Below are 26,716 nucleotides of genomic sequence, written 5' to 3'. Positions count from 1 at the left end.
AAGCAGGTTCCTTATGTCCAGTCTATTCTGCAATTTAGTTTACCTGGCTCTCGGCATTTCCCTGCTGTCCCACTTGCTGCTTTGGCCAGGTGTGTCTGTTCCTGTACCAGGGCTGTGGCGGTCGCAGTCCGGAGAGAGTGACCAACCTCCTGCTGCCGCGTTGGCCAGGTGCGTTTGTTCCCGTATCGGAGCTGCGGTGGTCACATTCCGGAGAGGGTGACCAAGCAAGCGAGGAGTGCGACAGGCCCGCGCCCAACCCCCTTATAGGATCTATCGGCCGACAAAAGTTTGTTTCAGTGGATCACAGCGCAGTAGCTGCTCTACTACTTACTGAACCCTGAGCCCGAATTAGGTCGTCTGCAAATATTTTAGCACCGGGTTCCCCACGAACATTCGGTGTGGTAAACAGGTTCAGAGGCAGCACCCATCTGCCCACGCTCCAGGCCAGTAGCAACTGCACTTCTCGCTGGCCGCACAAAGCGGCCAGTTACCTGAGGCCAACCAGTGATCCCTGACGCGCTTGGATAATGACTTCGTGTGGGTTCAAGTTCAACAGTGGGCGTGACAGGGAATGAGGAAAGGTGCAGTTGACTCATATTGTTTCCTTGCAGCCCAGTGGTTGGGGACCAGCGCGTGGTGGGGGAGCTACACGCATGCGCACTGGGCAGAAAGAAAGGAACTAAAACCCCACAACCCGGAAACAATCTCTGAACAGTATTTGTGTATTTATTTATTTTTCGGGATCTACTGGGAAAGTCTCAAAGATCGATCAGTCGATCGTGATGGACAGGTTGGCGACCACTAGCTTACAAGGATGTTGCCGGGACTTGAGAAACTGAGTTACAGAGAAAAGTTGAATAGGTTAGGACTTTATTCCGTGGAGTGTAGAAGAATGAGGGGAGATTTGATAGAGGTGTATAAAATTATGATGGATATAGATAGAGTGAATACAAGCAGGCTTTTTCCACTGAGGCTAGGAGAGAAAAATAACCAGAGGACATAGGTTAAGGGTGAAAAGAGAAAAGTTTAAAGGGACCATTGGGAGGGGGGGGGGCTTCTTCACACAGAGAGTAGTGGGAGTGTGGAATGAGCCGCCAGTTGAAATGGTGAATGCAGACTCCCTTTTAACATTTAAGAAAAACTTGGACAGGTACATGGATGAGAGGGGTATGGAGGGATATGGTCTAGGTCGGGGGTCGGCAACCTGCGGCTCCCGAGCCATTTGTGGCTCTTTCACCTCTGTGCTGCGGCTCCCTGTGGCTTTGGGAAATAATTGGTCAGTATTTAATTAAAATGTATTTTATGTTAGTTTGTTAGCTTTTGAAATGTAATTCTAAATTTGAAGATTATGGTGATCTTGTACAATCTAAGTGTGGCGACACATTTCCTGGCACATCCGAAACGGCTCACAATTAGCCAGCATTCCGGCTAAGGGAGATAGCCTACGGGGGTTTGTGAGTACGCGTCTTTTGCAGCATCTGCGTCCATGGGGGCTGGGTTGAGGGAGGCTTAAAAGCAAGGCTGTTTAGTTCGAATAAAGTTATTCGACTGCAGTTTACTGACTGCGTGAGCACACCGCTACAACGTGTTTTTATCGCTATTAATATACGTCACCACTGCCAATACCTGACACCCGCCAGTGCGCGATTTCTTTAATTTTTCGATCCAAGGTAAGCCAACTATGGAGAATTCTAAAAAAAGAAAAGTGACTGAAGAAAACAGAACGTTTAATGATACGTGGACAGATTCATTTGCTTTCACTGTTGACGAGACTGGTTTACCGGTATGCTTAATATGCAATGAGAAACTAGCAAACAACAAAAAGTCAAATGTCGCAAGGCATTTCCAGAGTAAACACGCAGCCTTTGCTCAAAAATATCTGGATGGAGATGAGAGAAAAAAAGCCGTATCGGAACTGATGCGGAAGGTTGATCTGAGCAAAAATCATTTCCAGAAATGGATGAAGTCTGGAAAATCAACGACATACGCCAGTTATATTGCCGCTCAGGAAATAGTCAGGCACGGGAAGCAGTTTACAGATGGTGAATATATAAAAGAATCTTTCATTAAGATTTCAGAACACCTATTCACGGACTTTAAAAACAAGAGTGAAATTGTGCAGAAAATCAGGGATATGCCCCTCTCTGCAAAGACTGTCAAAGACAGAACCATAAAAATGGCAGAAGACATCACAAGACAGCAAATTAAAGACATCAACTCAGCTGTGGCCTACTCGATTGCCTGTGACGAGTCTAAAGACAAAGGTGATATTGAACAAATAGCGTTGTTCTGCCGGTATGTAAACTCTGCCGGGCCACAGGAAGAACTGATTGAGTTGATACCTCTAAAAGACCAAACACGGGGGGAGGACATCTGTGAGGCTGTCTTGAATTGTTTAAGAGCCAAAGGAATAAAGACCACCCATCTGGTGTCAGTAGCTACTGATGGGGCTCCGAATATGACGGGAACGCACAAGGGATTTGTGGCTTTACTGCAGAAGTCGCTGGACAGAAAGCTGCTGACTTTTCACTGCATCTTGCACCAAGAGGCACTGTGCGCTCAAACATTTCCTCCGGAATGCACAGAAGTAATGGATGTTGTCATTCAGATTGTCAATAAAATAATGGAAAAAAGTTTAAATCACCGTCAATTCCGTTTGTTACTGGACGAGATGGAAAGCGCATATTCTGATCTCCTGCTGCACAACAAAGTCCGGTGGCTGTCCAAAGGGGAGGTGCTGAAACGCTTTGTCGCGTGTCTGGAAGAAGTGAAAACTTTCCTGGGCAGCAAAGGGCTCACCTTTCCTGAGCTGGAACAGCCAGAGTGGCTGGAAAAGCTACACTTCATGGTAGACATGACAGCGCACCTGAACACGCTGAACACAGCTCTTCAGGGGAAAGGACGCACAGCCCTGCACATGTTGGAGGATGTTTTGGCATTCGAGCGCAAGTTGACAGTGCTTGCCAGAGATTTACAGAAAGGCACTTTGTCTCACTTCCCCAATTTGAGAGAGTTCAAACAAGGTCACGACATGATAATTTCGGAGTATTTACATTCTGCAATCATCGCAATGCAAACATCGTTTGGGAAACGCTTCTGTGAGTTCAGAGAGGAAAAAAACACATTATCCTTCCCGGTCACTCCCTTAAGCATCGATCCTTCCCTACTGAATACGACTGCATTGGCAGGTGTGAGTCAACCTGATCTTGAGATGGAACTGGCCGACATAGCTGACAAAGACATATGGGTGTCCAAGTTTAGACGCTTGACAGCAGACCTTGAAGATGTTGCCCGTCATAAGGCCGTTCTTGCTCAGAATCACAAATGGAGTGATATTGAAAACCTTCCAAAACCGGACAAACTTGTGTTCGAAACATGGAATGCTATGCCCGACATTTATGTAAACATGAAAAAGTATGCGCTTGGAGTCCTGTCGATCTTTGGATCCACATATGTATGTGAGCAGGTGTTCTCCAACATGAACTTTATTAAAAACAAACATCGCGCACGCCTCACAGATGACAGCTTGCGATCCTGTGTAAAGATGAAGGTGACGTCATACAGCCCTGATGTGCAGACGCTGTGTGCTGAGGTCCAGGAGCAGAAATCCCATTAACCAAGTATGATAAATATTTTAATTGCCTATTATTTTATGTATATTCATATTTTTTCATTGTTCAGTGAAATAGTCCTTTTATTTTTCAGGCTGACAGCTGGCTGATGTTATTTTTGGTTTGCTGCTGGCGGCAAATTTAAGTTTGGCGTTTTTCATAAATACAAGAAGGACTCAAATAGACGTTGAGTATTTTACTTAAAAGTAACCTTCAACCCAACATCTTTTTTTCGGAGTTCAAAATGTTTTTGTTGCATGCAGAAATGTAATTTCGTTTTCTCTGCAGGAGTTCATCAATTTCATAAATGCAACACATTATAGTTTGTTTATACATAGCATAAAGGCAAAAAAAACATTGTATGCAGTGTTATTTCATTTTAAATGTCAAACGGGTTTTGCGGCTCCCAGTGTTTTCTTTTCTGTGGGAAACGGGTCCAAGTGGCTCTTTCAGTGGTAAAGGTTGCTGACCCCTGGTCTAGGTGCAGGTCAGTGGGACTAGGCGGAAAAATAGTATGGCACAGCTAAGAAGGGCCAAAAGGCCTGTTTCTGTGCTGTAATATTTAATGGTTTTATATACTATTGGGGCTTCATAAATGCTGAGACTTGGGTTGTGGCAGGGAGTTCTGTAGTCTCATGGCCTGGGGAAGAAGCTGTTTCACATCCTAACAGTCCTTGTCCTTATGCCTGATGGAAGGGGGGGGGGGGGGGTCAAAGAAATTGTTGTACAGAGGGATCGCTGACAATGTTAAAGGCCCTGCATATGCAGGGCTCTTGATAAATATCTCAGATGGGTGACTCCAATGATCCTCACAGCAGTTTTCACAATCCTTTGTAGGGTCACTGCAACCATCAGGATCAGTGTCAGCTATTTTATTAAACCCAATCAAGCTGAGAAGCTGACCACAGTAACCAGGTTATATAAGTAAAATAAAATTTCCAGGGCATCACAACCCTCAAAGTGCTACTTTTATTTCAGGCATATTCAGCAGAACAAATGAATGACTAAAGTACAGGAATACCACCAAGAAGACTGCAAAGATTAATTGTGCAACATCTTAAGGAAGAGGACAACAAATTTCCTCTGCCTCAATTCCAGTAGCATGACGTGGAGTCTTGTTCTTCAGTTCATCAACTAAGTTACTGAAAGGCAGATAAATAAATGCTGCAATACAAATTAGTCCCAATCTTATTCAATGGTATACAGGATGTTTGAAAGCAGCTAAACCATAGCTCTGCCTAAAATAAGACTGATTCTTGTCCTACCTATTACATCATAATAGCCTTCCCTTTATTGTCTACCTGCACTGTATTGTCTTTGCAACTGTAACACTATTCAGCACTCTCAAAGTTCAAAGTAAAAATTATCAGAGTACGTTTTTCGGGGTGGAGTTTCAAGATGGCGACGTAAGCATCTGCCTTTTAGGCGCTCTTTATTTTTTCAACTATAATCACCCTTTAATTAGATCTTTTCGAACTTAATCATATGAGTTGCTACCTTTGATTGACCCTTTTTTCCTAAAATAATAGTTGATCTAATCTTGTCAAACCTAAAATGGCTACAAGTAAGAAATCGGCTAAGGATCCTGTATCCATCGACGCAATTTCTGATCTTTTGGACATTAAACTGGATGTTAAATTTGCGGGTCTGGAAGGCAGACTAGAAGGTAAATTGGACAGTAAACTGGATGCTAAATTTGCGGGTCTGGAAGGCAGACTAGAAGGTAAATTGGACAGTAAACTGTTAAGTTTGGAAAGGAGGATTACTACGAAAATATCCGATCTTGAAGGAGTTGTTAAATCGCTTGAAACTAAGTTTCAGTCGCAGGCGTTAGAGGTTCAACAGCATGGAAATAAGATCACGACTCTTGAACAATCAATTTGTGAAAAAGCACGTACAATTGAAGTGTTAGAGAAGAAGATAGAGTCGACTGCTAAAACTTTAGATCAGTATAAGTTTAAAATTACTGATCTTGAAAATCGTTCTCGCAGACAGAATTTGCGCATCATCGGAATTCCCGAAAAAGTTGAGTCTGGTGATTTAACTGAATTTTTCTCTAAATTACTGTGGGAAATTTTCGGTGGTGAAGGTTTGAAAAATGAACCTGTTATCGACCGCGCTCATAGAGTTGCGAGGTTTTCGTCTGTGTCTGATAAACCACGAGCGGTGATTGTTCGCCTTCATTATCCTCGTGAGAAAGAGCTTCTAATTCGATTAGCTCGTAAAAAAGGTATGATCTCCTACAAAAATTACTCATTTCGAATTGTTGAGGATTATTCGTATGAAGTAATGAAAGCCAGGATCGCTTTTAAACCAGTGATGGCAGAGATTCATTCGATCGGATTTAAACAAGCTTTAATGTATCCAGCGAAGCTTAGAATTGTGCCGCACGACAACAGTCTACATTTTTTTAACACTCCGGAAGAAGCAAAGAAATTTGTTGAAGAATATCGATCCTCTAGTGCAACTTGAACTATGAGTTACATTGAAGATTTTTTTTTGGAGAAAGGATGCCATTTCATTTTAAGTTTTAACCCTGGAAGTTGGGTTATAACTTTTTATTTTGAACTATGGGTCTGGGTTTTTTTCTTTTACTACTATTATTATTGCTTATAGATGCTGTTTTAATTTTTATAATATCCTTTTTTATACACGTTTGTATTTTGTAATAATGAATTATTTTTTCAAAATGTCGTTTCTTCTTCCCATAAGTCTTTACTTTTTATAAGCGTTAATTTGCTTGCCTGTATTTAGAAATGGAACAAAGGTTTTGAATTCTTTTTTTTAGTCTTTTTTTTATATATGTTGTAGTGTCTATTAAATCTTTTTTTTTTAAAAAAAATTCTATTTTGATAACTTTTTTTTACCAAATTTTCTTATTAGATTGCTGAATTTATATTCATATTTTGTAATATGGCTTTCTCAAAATGTCGTTTCTTCTTCCCATAAGTCTTGGCTTGTGAAACGTCATCTTTGTATCTGAATATGGAATTTCTTTTTTAAAGGTGTATTACATTTTTAAACTTCAATTTTCATTTTTTTTTATTAATGATTTTTCTGGTTTTACTATTTTAGTTTTTTTTTTGACTTGACTGATGTGTGTGTGTATGTGTATGTATATATATATGTAGGTATATATATATATATATATATATATTTTTTTTTGCAACTCTATATTTTAATTAGGGTGTTATATAGTTTTTTCTTAAAAAAATTTTCTTATGGAGCTGCCATCTTGAAATGGGGGTAATATTAGTATTAGTTTATGCGCCTGCCGCTTGGCTTTCTTTCAAAGGGTGGGGGGAGGGGGGAGGGATCTTTTTTCACGCTTTTGCTTTTTATTTTTTTGCTTTTAGTTTATGGGCTGACTTTAAATTGTTAATATTGTTGAGGTGTCAGGATCTCCGGTTGCTCCTGAATCAATTTTCCTTCTTCCTAAATTGTGGGTTATGTGTCTTTTTAACCTTTTATGATACACACAATTAATATTGGTATGATGGATAAATCTATTAACTTTATCTCATGGAATACTAATGGTTTAAATCATCCGATTAAACGTAAAAAAATATTTAAAGTATTCCATAGATTGAACGCTAATATTATTTTTGCACAGGAGACCCACATTAGGAGGGAGGATAATCAACGTTTTTTTAGGTTCTGGAAAGGTCAACAATTTCACTCAAATTGTACCGCTAAAATTAGGGGTGTGTCTATTTTTATAGACGCCTCAATTTCGTTTACACATTATGAAATTATTTCTGATCCACAGGGTAGATTTTTGTTGATAACTGGTTCACTTTTTAATCGGAAAGTTGTTTTAGTTAATATTTATGCTCCAAACTTTGATTGTCCTGAATTTTTTAAACGTTTATTTACTTCTCTTCCTAATTTGAATGAATATATGTTGATTATGGGTGGAGACTTTAATTGTTGTTTGAATCCTTCGATGGATAGATCTAAACCTATTCGAATTCTTCCGAATAGATCAGCTTTACTTATTAATTCTTTTATGGTTGATTCTGGAATTACTGAAATATGGCGGTTTTTGAACCCTAAAGGTAAAGAATTTTCATTTTTTTCACATGTATATCATAGTTATTCTAGAATTGATTACTTTCTTATTGATCATCGTTTATTAACAGATGTTATTGATTGTAAATACGATTCTATTGCTATTTCGGATCATGCGCCTTTGAAGTTATCTATCAAGATTTCGGATTCTTCTATCAATACTAGATCTTGGAGACTTAATGCTACTTTACTTCAAGATCCAGAATTTATTACCTTCATAAAACAACAAATTGACTTATTTTTTTCAACAAACTATAATGAAGAGATTGATAAAGGAATACTTTGGGACTCTTTCAAGGCTTTTATTCGTGGACAAATTATTTCATATTCCGCTGGTAAAAGAAAACAAAGATATTCAGATATAGCTTTATTGGTGGATAAAATTAAAGAAATTGATAAGATTTATTCCGTTACTCCTACCAAAGAACTTTATAAGAAGAGAGTTGAGCTTCAAATGGAACATAGTTTATTATTATCTTCTTCAATTGAGAATCAATTAATTAAGACTAGGGCTCAATTTTATATTCATAGTGATCGAACTGGTAAATTGTTAGCTAATCAATTAAAAGCTATTTCGACTAAGCGACAAATTATTAAAATTCGTAAACAAGACGGTAATTTAACTACTGATTATAAAGAAATCAATAACACTTTTCAAGATTTTTATAAATCTTTGTATCAATCAGAATTTGACGGTGACCGGTTTACGATGGATAATTTTTTTAATAATTTGAATATTTCTAAACTGATAGATGAAGATTGTAGCTTGCTTGATGCTCCTATTTCTATGGATGAAATAAGAGAGGCTATCTCATCAATGAATTCAGGGAAAGCTCCTGGTCCTGATGGTTTTATTGTAGAATTTTTTAAAACTTTTGCTTTATTGCTTTCTCCTTGGCTATGTGAAATCTTTAATGATGCGTTTGTTAAGAAGAGATTACCTCAATCGTTTTATGAAGCTACTATCTCTTTAATTCTTAAAAAAGATAAAGATCCTACCTTATGTGCATCTTATCGCCCTATATCATTATTAAATGTAGACTCTAAGATTCTTACAAAAATTTTAGCCATTAGATTAGAAAAGGTATTACCACAGATTATTTCAGAAGATCAAACTGGTTTTATTAGGAATCGATATTCCTTTTTTAATATTAGAAAATTGATTAACATAATTTATACTTCATCACCTACAACCCCAGAATGTGTTATCTCATTAGATGCTGAAAAAGCCTTTGATAGAGTTGAATGGACATATTTATTTAATGCATTGAGAAACTTTAATTTTAGTCCTAATTTTATATCATGGATTAAATTAATATATTATAAACCCGTTGCTTCTGTTCTTACAAATAATTATAGATCCTCTTTTTTTCAATTATCTCGTGGTACGAGACAAGGTTGTCCTTTAAGTCCTTTATTATTTAATATTGCATTAGAACCTTTAGCTATTGCTATTCGTGAGTCTCCTAATATTTTTGGTATTACCCGTAATGAGAAGTTATACAAATTATCGCTTTATGCTGATGATTTGTTGTTATATATTTCTAATCCTAGTAGGTCTATTCCTGCTATTTTATCCTTGTTGGCTCAATTTGGTAGCTTTTCTGGTTATAAGTTAAACTTAGATAAGAGTGAGTTATTCCCTTTAAACGCGCAAACCTTATTGAGTGATAGGATGCCATTTAAAGTTGTTACTGATAACTTTATCTATTTAGGTATAAAAATCACTAAGAAATATAAAGATTTATTTGGACTGAATTTTTTACCTATGCTTTATCAAATTCAGCAACTTACTACAAGATGGTCTCCCTTATTTTTATCATTAGTTGGTCGGATTAATGCTATTAAAATGATGATTTTACCGAAATTTTTATATTTATTCCAAGCTTTACCAATTTTTATTCCTAAATCTTTTTTTGATAATATTGATTCAAAAATTTCCTCATTTGTGTGGCAAAATAAAAATCCTAGGTTAAGCAAAAGGCAATTACAAAAGTCTAAAAAAGATGGTGGTCTAGCTTTACCTAACTTTAGATTTTATTATTGGGCGAATAATATTCGTAACCTAATGTACTGGAAACTAGATTTGGATTCACCTGTGTGCCCACAGTGGGTAAATTTGGAATGTAGTGTGGTTAAGGGATATTCTATATTTTCCGTTCTTGGTTCTTTTCTTCCTATTGATTTAGCCAAATTCAATAAACAGATATCTAACCCTGTTGTTAAACATACACTACGAATTTGGTTTCAATTTCACAAATTCTTTAATCTGAAAAACTTTGCTCTGGACAGTCCTATTTTATGTAATTTTTTTTTCAAACCTTCATTGACAGATCAAGCTTTTAGTATATGGAAAAGGAAAGGTATAAAATGTTTTCGTGATCTTTTTTTTGAAGGTACTTTGATGTCTTTTGATCAACTATCTAACAAATTTGAATTACCTAAATCTAATTTTTTTAGATACTTACAAATTAGAAATTTCTTACATAAAATTCTTCCATCTTTTCCTAATTCAACTCCATCGGATTTTTCAGATTTGATTTTTACTTTTAATCCTTGTCAGAAGGGATTAGTAGCTTTTATTTATAACATGATTATGAAGATACAGCCAGAAATATCGGATAGAATTAGACAAGAATGGGAAAAAGAACTTCGATGTAATATATCAACAGATAAATGGGAAAAAATTTTACAAATGGTTAATTCCTCCTCTATTTGTGCTAAACATGCTTTAATACAATTTAAAATTGTACATAGAGCTTATATGTCTAAAGATAAGCTTGCCCGATTTTACTCGCATATTAATCCTCAATGTGACAGATGTCACTTAGAAGTGGCTTCATTGACTCACATGTTTTGGACATGTCCCACTTTACATAACTATTGGAAGGACATTTTTGATGTCATTTCCTCAGTATGGAATATCGATTTACAACCCCATTTTATTACTGCAATTTTCGGTATACCAAATGAAGATGGCAATCAGCTTTCCCCTTCAATCAGACGAATGATTGCCTTTGTAACATTAATTGCCAGAAGGTCTATATTACAAAACTGGAAAGAAGTAAATCCTCCTACTACATTTCAGTGGTTCTTCCAAACTATTTCTTATTTGAGTTTGGAAAAAATCAGAAGCACTATCTTTGATTCTTCAATTAAATTTGAAGAAACCTGGGGACCATTTATTCGACACTTTCATATGAATTAATTTGGCCTATTTCAGATCCTTTTCTCTACTTATCCTTGTTCAGGTATGGAGTTCCGGAGTTCTTTTCTTGACACCTTCATATATTTATAAAGTGCTATTATTGCCCATGTTAGTTTAGTTTAGTTTAGTATTTTTTTTCAATATATACTTTTTCTCATATATAATTTCAATTTTTTTTTCTCTTTTTTCGATGATTATTTTTGTTTTTTTTTCATATATATTTATATAGACTTGATTGATTTATGTACCTTTTGTTGATGGATGTTTTAATAGGATATTATTATCCTATTACTAATGTAATCTCAAGTTTATTGAATTTGTAATCTATTCATTATTATGTGTTGATTTTTTTTTATATATGAAATTTAATAAAAAGATTGAAAAAAAATTATCAGAGTACATAAATGTTACAAACCTGAGATTTTTTCTATAGACGTACTTAGCATATCTATAGAACAGTAACTGTAAACAAAAGCTGTTAACTGTAAGCAGAATCTGTAAACAAACTGTACAAATGCAGATAATAAATAAATAGCAATAAATAACTAGCATGAAATAACAAGATAAAAGAGTCCTTAAATAAATGTACCGTAAATTCCGGACTACAGAGCGCACCTGATTAAAAGCCACACGCTCTAATTTTAGAAAGAAAATCAATTTTGTACTTGTACAGGCCGCACCGGATTTTAAGCCACAGGTGTCCCACGTTGTAATATGAGATATTTACACAGAAAGATATTACACGTGAGGATTTTTTAACTTTTAATTAAATCCGTATGGTAACATAAACAAATACATATTGCAAATGCTTTTTTTCGAACAGTGCCTGTAACACAGCTACTTTTAAATATACATACGTATCAGTAACACACAAATTACGTTGCGTATACTTTTTTACAGAACAGTGCACGAACAACATTCCAATATCTCCTAACGACTGGTAAAAAAAATATATATACTGCAGCCTACCAGGAAAAGTTATTGATCGCCTTCTTCATCTTCCTCCTGCGCACTAAAACCATCAAAGTTCTCTTCTTCAGTGTCCGAATTGAACAACCTCAGGATCTCATCACTCACTTCAGTCTCTCCGTTGTCGCTCTCACTTGGGCGCACGCGGTCCTCTTCATCACGCAGCAGTCCATCCTTTCGAAACCCGTTGGTGATGGTGGATGTTGTGACACGGCTCCATGCATTTAGGATCCACTGGCAGACTTGAGTTAAGGATGCTCTTCGCATGCGGCCTGTTTTGGTAAAGGATTTCTTGCCGCTCGTCATCTAAGCCTCCCACTCAATGCGCAGCACCACTTTAAATGCCCGGTTCACGCTGATGTCCAGTGGCTGCAAATACTTCATGGTGCCCCCAGGAATCACAGCTGGAATTGAGTTTGTACTCTTGATGGCAGCTTTCACTGAAACTGTTATATGGGTCCTCATGCTGTCCATAACGAGCAATGCTTTTTTTCTGTGAAAAAATCCCCCTGGTCACTTGGCGTAGCACTCTCTCAGCCAATCCTTCATTAGACTCTCCGTCATCCAACCTTTCTTATTGACTTTCACCATGATTTCTTTTAGGAATTTTTCCTTTGGCATTGTCAGCCGCTTAAAAATCACCATCGGTGGAAGCATTAGTCCGGATGCTGTGCAGCTCAGAACACAAGTAAAATGCGTTCTCTCATGGCCACTTGTTTTCAGTGTGATGGACGAGTCACCTTTTTTATTAACAGTCCGAGTGAGAGGCAGGTCAAACATCAAAGGTACTTCATCCATATTTATGATATCATCTGGCCCGATGGAATTCTCCGCTATCTTTGTTTGAGTGAATTTGCGGAAGTTAGCAAGCTTTTCCTCGTGGTCGGGAGGGAGCTGCTGACACAGAGTCGTGCGTACCCTGACAGACAGGCCTTTTCGTCTCATAAATCTAAAACACCACGATGGCCCACCTCTAAAATCTTCAATTTTCATTTTGGTGGCGATTGCTTTAGCCTTCAGTCTGATCTGCACGGTGGAAACACCGCGGCCGCCTGCTCTCTGTGTGTTAACCCAGTCTTCAAGAAAGTTTTCAAGTTCGGGCCATCTGCTATGATTACCTCTGAAAGCTTTTGTCGTCTTTTTGCATTGACTCAGTTCTTCACGCTGGCGTCTCCACCGTCTCACCATCTATTCATTTATGCCAAGATTATGTGCAGCAGCTTGATTTCCTTCTTCAACCGCCAGATTGATCGCCTTTAACTTAAAAGCTGCATCATATGTTTTTCTTCGAGTGGTTTCCATGTTGATGAGGGTGAGTACAAATGACTGATTTACAATAATTTAATTGTGAAAGTGCGTTTGATTTATCATACAATTTCATTGGACCTCTGGGAACTACTCATCAATTTTATTGGTCTACTGTTACGAGGCAAAATGTTTTTGGCGGCATGAAAAAAAAACATGCATTAGCCGCACCGTAGTATAGGCCGCAGTGTTCAAAGCGTGGGAAAAAAGTAGCGGCTTATAGTCCGGAATTTACGGTAGCCATCCTGTTGTTTAAGAGCCTAATGGTTGAGGGGTAGTAACTGCTCTTGAACCTGGTGGTGCGACTGCTGAGGCACCTGTACCTACTACCTGATTAAAAAAGCATGGCCTGGGTGGTGAGGATCTTTGATGATGGATGCTGCTTTTCTACAGCAACATTTCATGTTGATATGCTCAGTGATTGGGAGAGTTTTACCTGTGATCTGCCAGGCTAAATCCACTACCTTTTGTAGGGCATTCTGCTTAAAGGCACTGGTGTTCCCATACCAGATCATAATGCAGTCAGTCTGCACACTTTACATAAAACATCTATAGAAGTTTGCCAAGGTTTTTTGATGACATGCCAAATCACCGCAGACCCCTGGGGGGAGTAGAGGCACTGCCCTGCTTTCTTTGTAATTATATTTATATGATGGTTCTAGGACAGGTCCTCTGAGATAACGACACCAAGGAATTTAAAGCTTCTGACCTTCTCCACCTCAGAGCTTCCCATGATTACTGGCTCATGGACCTCTGGTTTCTCTTTCCTAAAGTCTACTAACAGTTCCTTAGTCTTATTGACACTGAGTGAGAAGTTGTTATTATATCACTCAGCCAAATTTTCAATCTTCCTTCTGTCTGCTGATTCATCACTACCTTTGAAACAGCCAACAACAGTGGTGTCATCAGCAAACCTGTATGTGGCATTGGAGCTGTACTTAGCTGTACAATCATAGGTATAAAGTGAGTAGAGCAGGGGGCTAAGTACACATCCCTGCTGTGCTCCTTTCTTGATGGAGATTGTGAAGGAGATATTTTTGCCAATCCAAACTGACTGGGATCTGCAAGTAAGGAAATCCAGGATCCATTTGCACAATGAGGTATTGGGGCCCAGGTCTTGGAGTTTACTGATTAGCTTTGAGGGGATGATGCTGTTAAATGCTGAGCTATAATCGATAAAGAGTATCCTGATGAATGCATCTTTGTAGTCCAGATGTTCCAGGGTTGTGTGAAGAGCCAATGAGATTGCATCTGCTGTAGGCCCGTTACTTCAGTAGGCAAATCGGAGAGGATCCAAGTCACCACTCAGACAGGAGCTAATATGCTTCAACACTGTGGATGTAAGTACCACTGGGTGATGGTCATTTAGATAGGTTACAATGCTCTTCTTGGACACTGGTACACTGCTGGAGGGTGAGGTTGAAGATGTCTGTGAATACACCAGCCAGTGGGTCAGCACAGGTCTTCAGTATTCTGCCAGATACTCCCTAGGCTGGATGCTTCCTTGGATTCACTCTTTTGAAGGCAGACTGTATGTCATCTTCAGATAACAAGAATAATGAGAAGATAATATCATCGGGAGTCATTTGGGGTGCGCAATTGTTGCTGCCTGTTCTGGTGATCAAAGTTAGCATAGAAGGCAGTGAGGTAATCTGGAAGAGAAAGCTCTGCAGACCTGTGTCACAAGACTTAACTTTGTAGGAGGTTATGGCATTCAAACACTGCCACAGCTGTTAAGCATGCCTCATTGATTCCAGTTTAGTCTGGAATCACCACTTCGCCTGAGGGACACAGATCATACCTGCACCTCTTGAAGCATTCTTGATCTCCAGGCTTGAATGCCTCTGATCCGGCTCTCAGCAGATTCTGGATTTCATTCAATATTGAGGGCTTCCGATTGGAGATAACCCTGAACAATTTTGTGGCACCATCCGCAGATGTTTTAATGGAGCCTATTAGGATTCTTGTATAGTCATTTAGATCCTCATGAGTTCTTGAGCACAGTCATTGACCCAAGGCAATCCGACAACTGTTCCTCTGCCTCCTGTGACCACTTCTTGGTTATTTTGATCTCTAGTGCCTCGCTCTTTAGTCTCTATCTGTATGCAGGTAGTAGGAGTACAGTCAAATGATCCGAAATGCCAGAATGCGGTCTCGGGAAAGAAAAATAGGCATTCCTTATCGTAGTGTAGCAGTGATCTATTCTGTTGGGACCTCTGGTGCAACAGGTTACATGCTGGTGATAATTGGTCATGGTTTTCTTCAAACACGCCTGATTAAAGTTGCCAACTATAATTTGAAATCTGTCAGGTTGAGCTGTTTCCTCATTACAGACAACATCATGCAAAATAAACTCTTCCTGGGTTTCCAGCTGGATACAGGTATCAACTATAACTGACTTTTCAATGACAAACTAACTCTGCCATCTTCATCAGTAATGATGTCTGTGTATATCTAGTCTCGTGGTATTTATACCCCTGTAGTCTGTCCCTACTGATTGGTTAGTCCTCACTTGGTCAGGTTTCCACTCTCCCACCTTGTTTACAATCAAATTCCAGTTCTTACTTAGAGCGAGACCTTCGTCTTAGTTAAAATTCTTTTCATCTAGTTTTATTTCAATGGCTTTCTTTACCAGGCAGTCCCAAAAGCACAGCAGCTTTGTGCCAAAGTCAATCCTATGGCTATTGTGAATGCAATGTCCTACTACCACCAATTTCTCCAGGTAACCCAAATGGATACACCTCCTGTGCTCCTTGATGCAGGTTTCTACCATGTCCCCTATCTGGCTGACATATGCTGCTCTGCACTCACAGGGAATCCTGTAAACACCAGCCAACCTGAATCCCAGGTTATCTTTTATCTGCATAGGTTGTGATTTGAGCTTATAGATGGTATTAGTCTGGTATTTCTTCAGGATCTTGCTGATCCTTCCAGAAGCTGTGGAAATATAAAGAAGACAGGAGGTAGCAAAGGGTTCCTCCTCAGTTGGATTTCCTGGTTTTTCCCGTCAGCCCTTCTAATGGCCCGATTGATTTCCGTCACCTTGTAGCCATTCTGCAGGAACGTTGTCTGTAATTGTCTTAGTTCCTTAGGAGACTCTCCAGGTCCAAAATAGTTTCCATACAGTTGATCAAAGTAAAAAGAACCGGTCTACATTGGGTTGCCCAGAGAAGTGGGCAGTATAGAACATCGTGTTTGCAAAGGCCATAGGATTGGCTTTGATGGCACAAAACTACTGAGCCGTGCCAATGGCTTTTGGGATCGCCTGGTAAAAGAAACCATTGACATAAAACTAGAGGAAAAGAATTTTAACATGACTAAGGTCTTGTTTTAAGTAAGAGCTGCAATTTGATTGTAAACAAGGTGGGAGAGAGGAAACCTGATTGGATGAGGACTAACCAATCAGGAGGGATGGACTATAAGGATATAAATACCTCTACACCAGACATGCACAGGTATCATCCCTAATGAAGATGGCAGAGTTTGTCATTAAAACATTGGTTATAACTGATATCAGTACCCGGATGGAAGCACAAGTTTATTCACCTTATACACCCAGTAAGCACTAGATCCTTTTTTTAAAAACATTGAGCAGCTTCGTGAGTGCTTGCTTATAATCACCCATAGGTACTATGTAAACTGCAGTCAGATTCACAGATAAGATCTCCCAACACAAATAGAATGGTCTACATTTAATCATTAGTTGTTCTAAGTTAGGGGAACAAGAAGTTGACATAACCCCAGTGTCCATGCACTAACGAGAAAAGATCAAAAAGCATACGCCTCCACCTTTTTCCTTACCAGAGTTCACAGTTTGATCTATTCTGAAAATCATAAAACCTTAGTTATATAATTGCATCCAATGTATCCATATTTAAACAATTTTCAGTGCAACAAACAATTGAGATCTGCCTCATCTGCCTCTGACACAGTAGCCTTGCTCTGAGATTGTCAATTTTCTAGTGACTGTACATTTGCTAACAAGATGCTAGGTAGAGGAAGCCTCACCCTTCTATGCTTCAGCCTGATTTAAATTCTGCCTCTCTTGCTGCATTTGCGGCCATGATATTGACCCTTAAAGGTGCTATGCTCTCCTGCTCTGCAATTAACCATCAAATATGAGACCTGAAGGTCATTGATGTAATTTTGTAGACAATTCTTAAGAGGAAATTTACATGCTACAGATCACAACAGTAGAAAGTTCAGAAGGAGTATATTTAAGAGGAAAACCAGTACAATTCCTGCAGCCCGTGAGAGTCATCGATGTACACTGGTCTCTGAGCTTCCTGTCGAGCCTGGAGGGAATTATGGTGTTGAATGCTGAACTGTAGTCCAAGAAAAGCATTCTCACATAAGCATCCTTCTTCTCCGGATGTGTAAGGATGGGGTGTAGAGTTGTAGCTATTGCGTCATCTGTTGATCAGTTGTGTCGGTAGGTGAATTGTAGGGGATTCAGTGTAGGTGGCAGCATGCGTCCTTGACCAGCCTCTCGAAGCATTTGCTTATTTTTGAGGTGAGTGCAACAGGACACCAGTCATTCAGACATTACCTTGGTCTTTTTAGGTATTGGAACAATGGTGGATGTTTTGAAGCAGGAGGACACTGCACTGGGAGACAGACAGATTAAAAATGTTTGTAAACACACCTGCCAGTTGTGCCACGCACATCCTGAGTACCCGCCCTAGGAGGCAATCTGGAACCATAACCTTGCGACTGTCCTCTCATTGGAAACACCTGCGGACCTTGGCCACAGAGATGACCAAGTTGCAGGTCACCTGAGGGGCTCAGTTTTGGCAACATTGAATCAAGTGTAATAAAGATTTAGCTCATCTGGGAGAGAGGCAGCGATGTTGGAAACTCTCCACTGCATTCAGCTTTGAAGTCTGTGATGGTGTGCAGACCTTGCCATAAGCTGCTTGTGTTGTTGGTGGAAAGTTGTGTCTGAATCTTGTCCCTGTAATGTTTTGCTGCCTTGATGACTTTGCGCAGATCGTAACTGCATTGCTTGAGCTCCCACTGATTACTAGCAACGTAAGCTCTGTGCCATGCGGTAAGTACTGCTCGCACGGAACTGTTGACGCAGGTTTCTGGTTTGGATAGACCCTGACCAATTTCTGGGGGACAACACCCTCAATGCACTTTCAGACGAAACTTGTGGCCCCATCTGTGAACTCAGAGACATCCTCATCATGGAAGACATTCCAGTTGACGTCATCAAAGCAGTCCTGCAGCATGGAGGTCGGACCAACAGTGGACAGTTTTAACTATGGCTGCTTCTTGTTTCAGCTTCTGCCTGTACTTTGGCAGCAGCAAAATGGAGGAGTGATTCAATTTTCCAAATAGAGGGGGAGGATGCAAAGGAGCGCTTTCTAAGCATCAAAGGATGGATATCAATTGAAAATGTGGTAGAAGTCGTAGGTGAAGTTTAATCCAAATAAATATGACACATTGTACTTTGGGAGTTATGAGGAATGTATACAATTATTGTCAGGACACTTAACAGCACTTACATACAGAGGGGTCTTGGAGGTGTAAGTTCAAAAGCTCCCTAAATAAATGTACACTTTCCCTAGAATGCCTAGATAACATACATGTTTTTTTAAAAACTCAAATTATATAGGCTAAAATTCCATTCATCAATGCCATATTTTGATTGGTAACTGCATTCTGAGCATATGCAAATAAAATCCTGATTCTTGTTGGACTTGGAGTTCCTAGCTTTTTTTAAACCAAATAAACAGTCACCTCATTTAATGATCTCACATGATGATTTGATAATTCAGATTTGTGTTATATTGAAATGAATAGCTGTTCTAGAGTTTTGTCTATTTATGTTACTCTGCAATTTTATACTTCCATTTACACTAACTAAATTGCGAATCCTTGTGCCTGAACTACCTGTGTTAAAATGGTTCTGCAGATTGATTTGAGAGTATAATAAAAATATGAAACAATAATTAATTTGAGTCAAATCACACTGCACTAAATGAACTCCAGGGTGCAGACTTAAATAGGTGTAGTCATTGACATATACTCAGTGGTCACTTTATTAGGCACACCTGTACACCTGCTCATTAATGCAAATATCTAATTAGCAACTTATAACATAAAAGCATGCAAACATGGTCAAGAGGTTCAGTTGTTGTTCAGACCAAACATGAGAACAGGGAAGAAATGTGATCAAAGTGACTTTGACCACGGAATGATTGCTGGTGCCAGATGATTTAGTTTTGAGTATCTCAAACTTCTGATCTCCTGGGATTTTCACACACAACAGTCTCTAGAGTTTACAAAGAATGGTGTGAAAGACAAAAAAAAAATCCAATGCTCGGTAATTCTCTAGGTAAGAATACCATATTAATGAGAGTGGTCAGAGGACAATGGCCAGATTGGTCAAGCTGACAGGTTTGCAACAGTAACTCAAATAATTAGTTGTGTGCAGAGCAGCATCTCTGATCACACAACATATTTAACCTTAAAGTAGATGGGCTACAGCAGCAGAAGACCACGAACATTTACTGGAGGTACCTAATAAAATGGCTACTGAGGGCATGACATACATTAATATAAGGGTGCTGCAGGTCCAGAGGTGGTAAAAATATTGAGAGCAGAAAATAACTTAGTGTTAATTGCAACACATTACACTTCCATAATGTAATACATACCATTTTGCCATCATAGTACTCCACACTGTAGTCATCACGTATAACAAAATGTCTATTCTTCCACTTTCTGCTTACTTCCAAATATTGGTAGAGATTGCCAGAAAAGATAATTTTATCCTTTAATGGAGTCTACATGAAAAAGAATAAACGCATAGACTTATTAAACTTGTATATTAACCACTTGTTTACTGAAAATAATTATCTGCAACATTCAATGGCCCTGAATAAAATTTCAATCATTGATCTGGATGAATTTGGCCACATTAGTTATGACGTAGGTTCAGGAATGCACATTATACCAGCTTCTACTATTTTTGTTTTCAGTTTCTGAGTTACATCTTGCATTCAGAACAGTTCTGCACTGAAAGCCATTTTCCTCCTTGAATGATCTTTCAGGGTTCTTTCATGTGGACCCATGAATAAGCCAGATAATTTTAGGCACGTAAGTCCAATGTCCACTTTAGCAGATAAATCACTGGTGAGGCTTCACTTGGAGTACTGTGAGCAGTTTTAGGCCCCGTATCTAAGAAAGGATATGGTAGCATTGGAGAGGGTGCAATGGATGCTCATGAAAATGATTCTGGTACTGAAAGGCTTGTTAAATTAAGAGCATTTGATGGCTCAAAGGCTGTGCTCACTGGAATTCAAAAGAATGAGAGGTGACCTTATTGAAACCTATCAAATGTTGAAAGGCCTTGATAAAGTGGATGTGGAGAGGATGCATTTCCTATGGTGGAGGAGTCCAAGAACAGGGAGTCAGCTTCAGAATAAAGGAACATCCTTTTAGAACAGAGATGAGGAGGAATTTCTTTAGCTAGAGAGTGGTGAATCTGAAGAATTTGTTTTCACAGGCAACTGTGGAGGCCAAGTCATTGGGTATATTTTAGGCAGAGTTTGATAGGTTTTTGATTAGTCAGAGCATGAAGGGATACAGGGAGAAGGAAGGAGATTGGGGCTGAGAGGAAAAATGGATCAAACATGATGAAATGGTGCAGCAGACTCAATGGGCCAAATGGCCTAATTATACTCCTTATACCTTAAGGTCTTATAATCACTGACTTTATTAAGGGGAGATCCGATACAATTAATTTGATTAATAATTCTCTGATAGCAGCAAAACAAATCTGTCCATGAGAGCAATGCATTTGTAGTCCATGTAGATTTTAGAAAGGCTGACCAAAGTTCTGTATGGTACAGTGATCCAAAAGGTGAGGGGTCACAAGATCCAGTTAGGCTGGATTTAAAACTGGCTTTGTAATAGAAAGGAGAGGGTAATGGTTTCGGGTTGTGGTTTGTTTAAACGGAAGCCTATGACAAGTGGTATATCATCCTATAGTTAAATACACATTGCGAATTTGGTTTCAATTCTGTAAATTTTTTGGTTTGAATAAGTTTTATTTTATCATGCCCTATAATATCTAACTATTTCTTTCAGCCCTCTTTTATGGATCAAGCTTTTTTTTTTATGGAAAACAAAAGGTATAACATGTTTTCGTGATTTGTTTTTGGATGATAGCGTTATGTCCTTTGAACAGCTATCTAATAAATATAATTTATCTAAAACCCATTTTTTTTTAGATATTTGCAAGTTAGAAATTTTTTGTATAATGAGTTACAGTCTTTTCCGAAATTATGTCCATTGGACATTACGGAAAGAATTCTAGCTCTGAATCCTTGTCAAAAGGGTTTAGTAGCTGTCATTTATAATATGATCAGATGTATCAGAAAAAATTAAGAAGGAATGGGAAGAAGAACTGCATTGTCTTATATCCACTGAGCAGTGGGAGAAAATTTTACTATTAGTCAATTCATCCTCTATTTGTGCTAAACATGCCCTAATACAATTTAAGGTTGTACATAGAGCTCATACGTCTAAGGATAAACTTGCTCGATTTTATTCTCATGTTAATTCAACCTGTGACAGATGTCATTCTGATGTCGCTTCATTGACCCATATGTTTTGGTCTTGTCCTTGCTTACAAAATTACTGGAAGGATATTTACAGTACTATTTCAAGAGTTCTGAATATTAATTTCCAACCGCATCCTTTTACTGCAATTTTTGGTTTGCCAATGGTGGATAATAGTCGTTTATCCTCTTCATCTCGATGAATGATTGCATTTGTTATGTTAATAGCTAGAAGATCTATTTTATTGAATTGGAAAGAAATTAATCCTCCAACTATATTTCAGTGGCTTTCTCAAACTATGTCTTGTTTGAGCTTAGAAAAATTCAGAAGCGTTGTTTTTGATCCTTCAGTTAAATTTGAAGAAACTTAGAAACCATTTATTCAACATTTTCATATGAGTTAAATTGTCTTTTCCTAAACCTGACTTTTATTATCCTTAATTATTTGGATGGAGGTTCGGAGTTATTGGCGCTACTGTATGTATTTAACATTATGCAATGGCCCATGTTGGTTAGTGTTTTTTTCCCCCTTTTTTTTGGGTTTTTTTTTTCTTTTTGTTTCTTTTGTTCATAAATACTATGAGTTTGGGAGGCCATATATATTGACTATTATATATTTGAATGTCTACTTAAACTATCAATTATGTATTCTCACTTTATATTCATGTTTCATTTATGTTTGTTTAAAAATTAATAAAAAGATTTAAAAAGAAAGAAAGACAAGTGGTATATCAAAGAAGCCAATCCTGGAAATCATGCCGTCTGTTATAGCATGTCAAAGTTAAGTAAGGGGAAGTGTTGGAGCTTCTGAAAAGCATTGGGATAGATAAAATCCATGATGGATTTCCAGCATCTGTAAAATCTTGTGTTCAGGATAGATAAAATGACAGGGCTGGACAGGATACACCCAGGTTGCCATGGGAAGTGAGGGAAGAGATTGCTAGGGCATTGATGACAATCTTTATGTCCCCTCTGGCCAATGGAATAGCACCAGATGATTGGAGGGTGGCAAATGTTGCTCTGTTGTTCACAGAAGATGAAAGGGATAATTCAGGGAATTATACGCCAGTGAATCTTATGTTAGTGGTGGACAAACAATTGGGAAGAATTCTTAGGGATAGGATGTGCGAGCATTTGGGGAATCATAGTCTTATTAAGGATAGTCAGCATGGCTTTGTGAGGTGCAGGTCATGCCTCATGAGTGTAATTGAGTTTTTTGAGGAAGTGGCAAAACAAATTAATGAAGTTAAGCAGTGGATGGGGTGTCTATGGATTTTAGTAAGCCATTTGACAAGGTTTAAGTCATTAAGTCATGAAGCATGCGATCCATGTCAGGATTAATTCAAAATTGGCTACCCCATGAAAGGCAAGGATGGTGGTAGATGGAGAAGATTCTGCCTGTAGATCAGTGACTAGTGATGCTCTCCAAGGATCTGTTCTGGGACCCCTGCTCTTTGTGATTTGTATAAATACCTTGGATGAGGACATGAAAAGGTGGGTTAGTAATTTTGCAGATGACATGAAGGCTGCTGGCGTAGATGGTTGCCGTAGGTTGCAACGGGACATAGACAAAATGCAGAGCTGGGCTGTTAAGTAGAAGATGGAGTTCAATCCAGAAAAGAGTTGAGTAATTCACTTTGGAAGATTAAACTTGAAGATGGAGTACAAGGTTACTGGCAGGATTCTTTGCAGTATGGAGGAACAGAGCTCCAAACAGCAATTGGAAGCACAGCACTTCAAAGAGGTTATTTGCAGGTCAGCGAAGATAGTATAAAAGGAGAGCTTCGTGGGCGTCAAGACATTCTAGAGGTCCAATAAGTGTCGGGAGCAGAGCACTGCTAATTAAATAAAAGTACAGAGGGGCAAGTGGAGCAGCGATTGTCAGGATGGCTATTGTAGGCCAGTGGAGAGAGTAGGAGCGTCAGGCTTTGACTCAAGAGGCTTCAATGAGAAGAGGCAGAGGCCAAAGAAATAGGTTAGAAGATTTGGTCTTGGTTGCCCATTGTACAGTGCAGGCAGGATAGCAGATATGGCAGTGGAATGCTTCTCCAGTAGGATGTGGAAATTCATGGAACCTGATAGTCTCCCCGAGGACTACACCTGTGGGAAATGCAGCCAACTCCAGCTCATGAAAGATCACATTAAGGAGCTGGAGTTGGATGAACTTAGGATCATCTGGGAGGCAGAACAATTGATACATGTGACTTTTGAGCAGATGGTTACACACAGAGTGCAAAATTCATGGAGTAGATAGGTGAACACTGAGAGAGGTAAAGGGAGTAGGAAGTCAGTGCAGTGTCCCCATGTGGCCATTCCCCTCAGCAACAGGTATACTCCTTTGGATACTGCTGAAAGGGATGAACTATCTGGGCAAGGCAGCAGCAGCCAGACCAATGGCATTGTGGTCGGCTCCAAGCCTCAGAAGGGTAGAGTGAAGTCAGGTGGAGCAATAATCATCTGGGATAGTTAGAGGACAGATAGGAGATTCTGTGGCAGCAAAAGAAGTGCTGGGATAGTGCGTTGCCTCCCCGGTGCTAGGGTCCATGATATCTCTAAGTGGTCGGAAAAGATTCTTGAAGGGTTGGGTGAGCAGTCAGAGTTCGTAGTTCATGGTGGTACCAATGACTCAGATGGGGTGGGGGGGTGGTAGAGGCCCAGTGGAGTAAGTTTAGGGAGTTAGTAAGGAGACTGAAGAGCAGAATCTCCAAGGTGGCAATCTCTGGATTACTCCCAGTTAGTGAAGATGTTCACAAGTTAGTGAAGATGAGAACAGTAAGATAGCGCAGATGAATGAATGGCTGAGGAGATGCTGCAGGGTAGGGTTTCAAGTCCTTGGATCATTGGAACACTTTTCTGGGGAAGGGGTGACCTGTACAAGTGGGACAGGTTGCATCTGAACTGGAGGGGAACCAATATCCTGGGAGGGAGGTTTGCTAATGCTGTTGGGGAGGTTTTAAACTAGATTTGCAGGGCAAAGAAAACTGAAGTGAAGAGGCAGAGGATGGGTCGGTTGTCACACAAGTAGAGACAAGTAGGAAGTCATGGAGGTATTGTCTACCAAGTCATTGTGGGTGGAAGTCAGAAACAGGAAAGGGGCAATAACGCATACAGCCCCAATAGTTTGCATATGTTTTGCAATATGTTTTGCATACAGCCCCAATAGTAACAGAGACGTCGAGGAGCAGACAGGGAGACAGATTCTGGAACAGTGTAATAATAGGGTTGTTCTGAAAGGTGATTTTAACTTTCCTAATATTGTCTGGCAACCAGAACATAGAAAACCTACAGCACAATACAGGTCCTTAGGCCCACAAAGTTGTGTCGAACATGTCCTTACCTTAGAACTAGCTAGGCTTACCCACAGCCCTCTATTTTTCTAAGCTCCATGTATCCATCCAGGAGTCTCTTAAAAGACCCTATCATATCCGCCGTCAGCAGCCCATTCCAGGGACTCACCACTCTCAGTGTAAAAAAAAACTTACCCCTGACATCTCCTCTGTACCTCCTTCCAATAACCTTAAAACTATGCCCTCTCGTGCTAGCCATTTCAGCCCTGGGAAAAAGCCTCTGACTATCCACATGATCAATGCCTCTCATTATCTTGTACACCTCCACTGGGTCACCTCTCAACCTCCATTGCTCCAAGGAGAAAAGGCCGAATTCACTCAACCTATTCTCATAAGGCATGCTCCCCAATCCAGGCAAAATCCTTGTAAATCTCCTCTGTACCCTTTCCATGGTTTCCACATCTTTCCTATAGTGAGTCGACCAGAATTGAGCACAGTACTCCAAGTGGGGTCTGACCAGGGCCCTATATAGCTGCAGCATTACCTCTTGTCTCTTAAACTCAATCCCATGATTGATGAAGGCCAATGCACTGTATGCCTTCTTAACCACAGAATCAACCTACGTAGCAGCTTTGAGTGACCTATGGATTCAGACTCCAAGATCACTCTGATCCTCCACACTGCCAAGAGTCTTGTCATTAATGCTATATTCTGCCATCATACTTGACCTGCCAAAATGAACCACCTCACACTTATCTGGATTGAACTCCATCTGCCACTTCTCAGCCCAGTTTTTCATCTTATCAATTTCCTGCTGTAGCCTCAGCCCTCCACACTATCTACAACATCCCCAACTTTTATGTCATCAGCAAATTTACTAACCCATCCCTCCACATACTCATCCATCTCATTTATTTAAAAAATCACAAAGAGTAGGGGTCCCAGAACAGATCCCTGAGGCACACCACTAGTCACTGGCCTCCATGAAGATTATGACCCATCTACAACCACTCTTTGCTCTCTGTGGGCAAGCCAGTTCTGGATCCACAAAGCAAGGGCTTCTTGGATCCCATGCTTCATTACTTTCTCAATAAGCTTTGCATGGGGTACCTTATCAAATGCCTTGCTAAAATCCATATACACAACATCTACGGCTCTATCTTCATCAGTGTATTCAGTCACATCCTCAAAAAATTCAATCAGGCTTGTAAGGCACAACCTGTCTTTCATAAAACCATGTTGATTATTCCTAATCATATTACGCCTCTCCAAATGTTCATAAATCCTGCCTCTCAGGATCTTCTCTATCAATGTACCAACCACTGAAGTAAGACTCACTGGTGTATAATTTCCTGGCCTACCCCTACTCCCTTTCTTCAATAAGGAAACAACATCCACAACCCTCCAAACCTCCGGAACCTCTCCCGTCCCTATTGACGATGCAAAGATCATTGCCAGAGGCTCAGCAATCTCTCCCCTTGCTTCCCACAGTAGCCTGGGATACATCCCGTCCTGTCCCAGTGAATTATCCAACTTGATGCTTTCCAAAAGCTCCAGCACATCCTCTCCCTTAATATCTACACGCTCAAGTTTTTCAGTCTGCTGCAAGTCATCCCTACAATCGCCAAGATCCTTTTCCACTTTAAATACTGAAATACCTCTACCATATCCTTCGGTCCCATACACACTTTT

At 39.4% G+C, this 26,716-nt stretch overlaps 1 protein-coding gene across 1 annotated transcript in view; it reads right to left on the bottom strand.

Moving 5' to 3' along the window:
* The window catches only part of LOC132407471 (protein Niban 2-like), a 248,893-nt gene that overhangs the window by 126,876 nt on the left and 95,301 nt on the right, over positions 1 to 26,716 (bottom strand). Inside the window, exon 3 of the mRNA XM_059994058.1 lies at positions 19,830 to 19,958. Within this exon, the coding sequence (XP_059850041.1) occupies positions 19,830 to 19,958 (129 nt within the window). The remainder of the gene's footprint in view (positions 1 to 19,829; positions 19,959 to 26,716) is intronic.

Source organism: Hypanus sabinus, chromosome 18, assembly GCF_030144855.1.
Source record: "Hypanus sabinus isolate sHypSab1 chromosome 18, sHypSab1.hap1, whole genome shotgun sequence".
In the NCBI taxonomy this organism is placed as follows: Eukaryota; Metazoa; Chordata; class Chondrichthyes; order Myliobatiformes; family Dasyatidae; genus Hypanus; species Hypanus sabinus.
The sequence above is the reverse complement of the archived record's forward strand: the minus strand, read 5'-3'. Positions and strand labels throughout refer to the sequence as shown.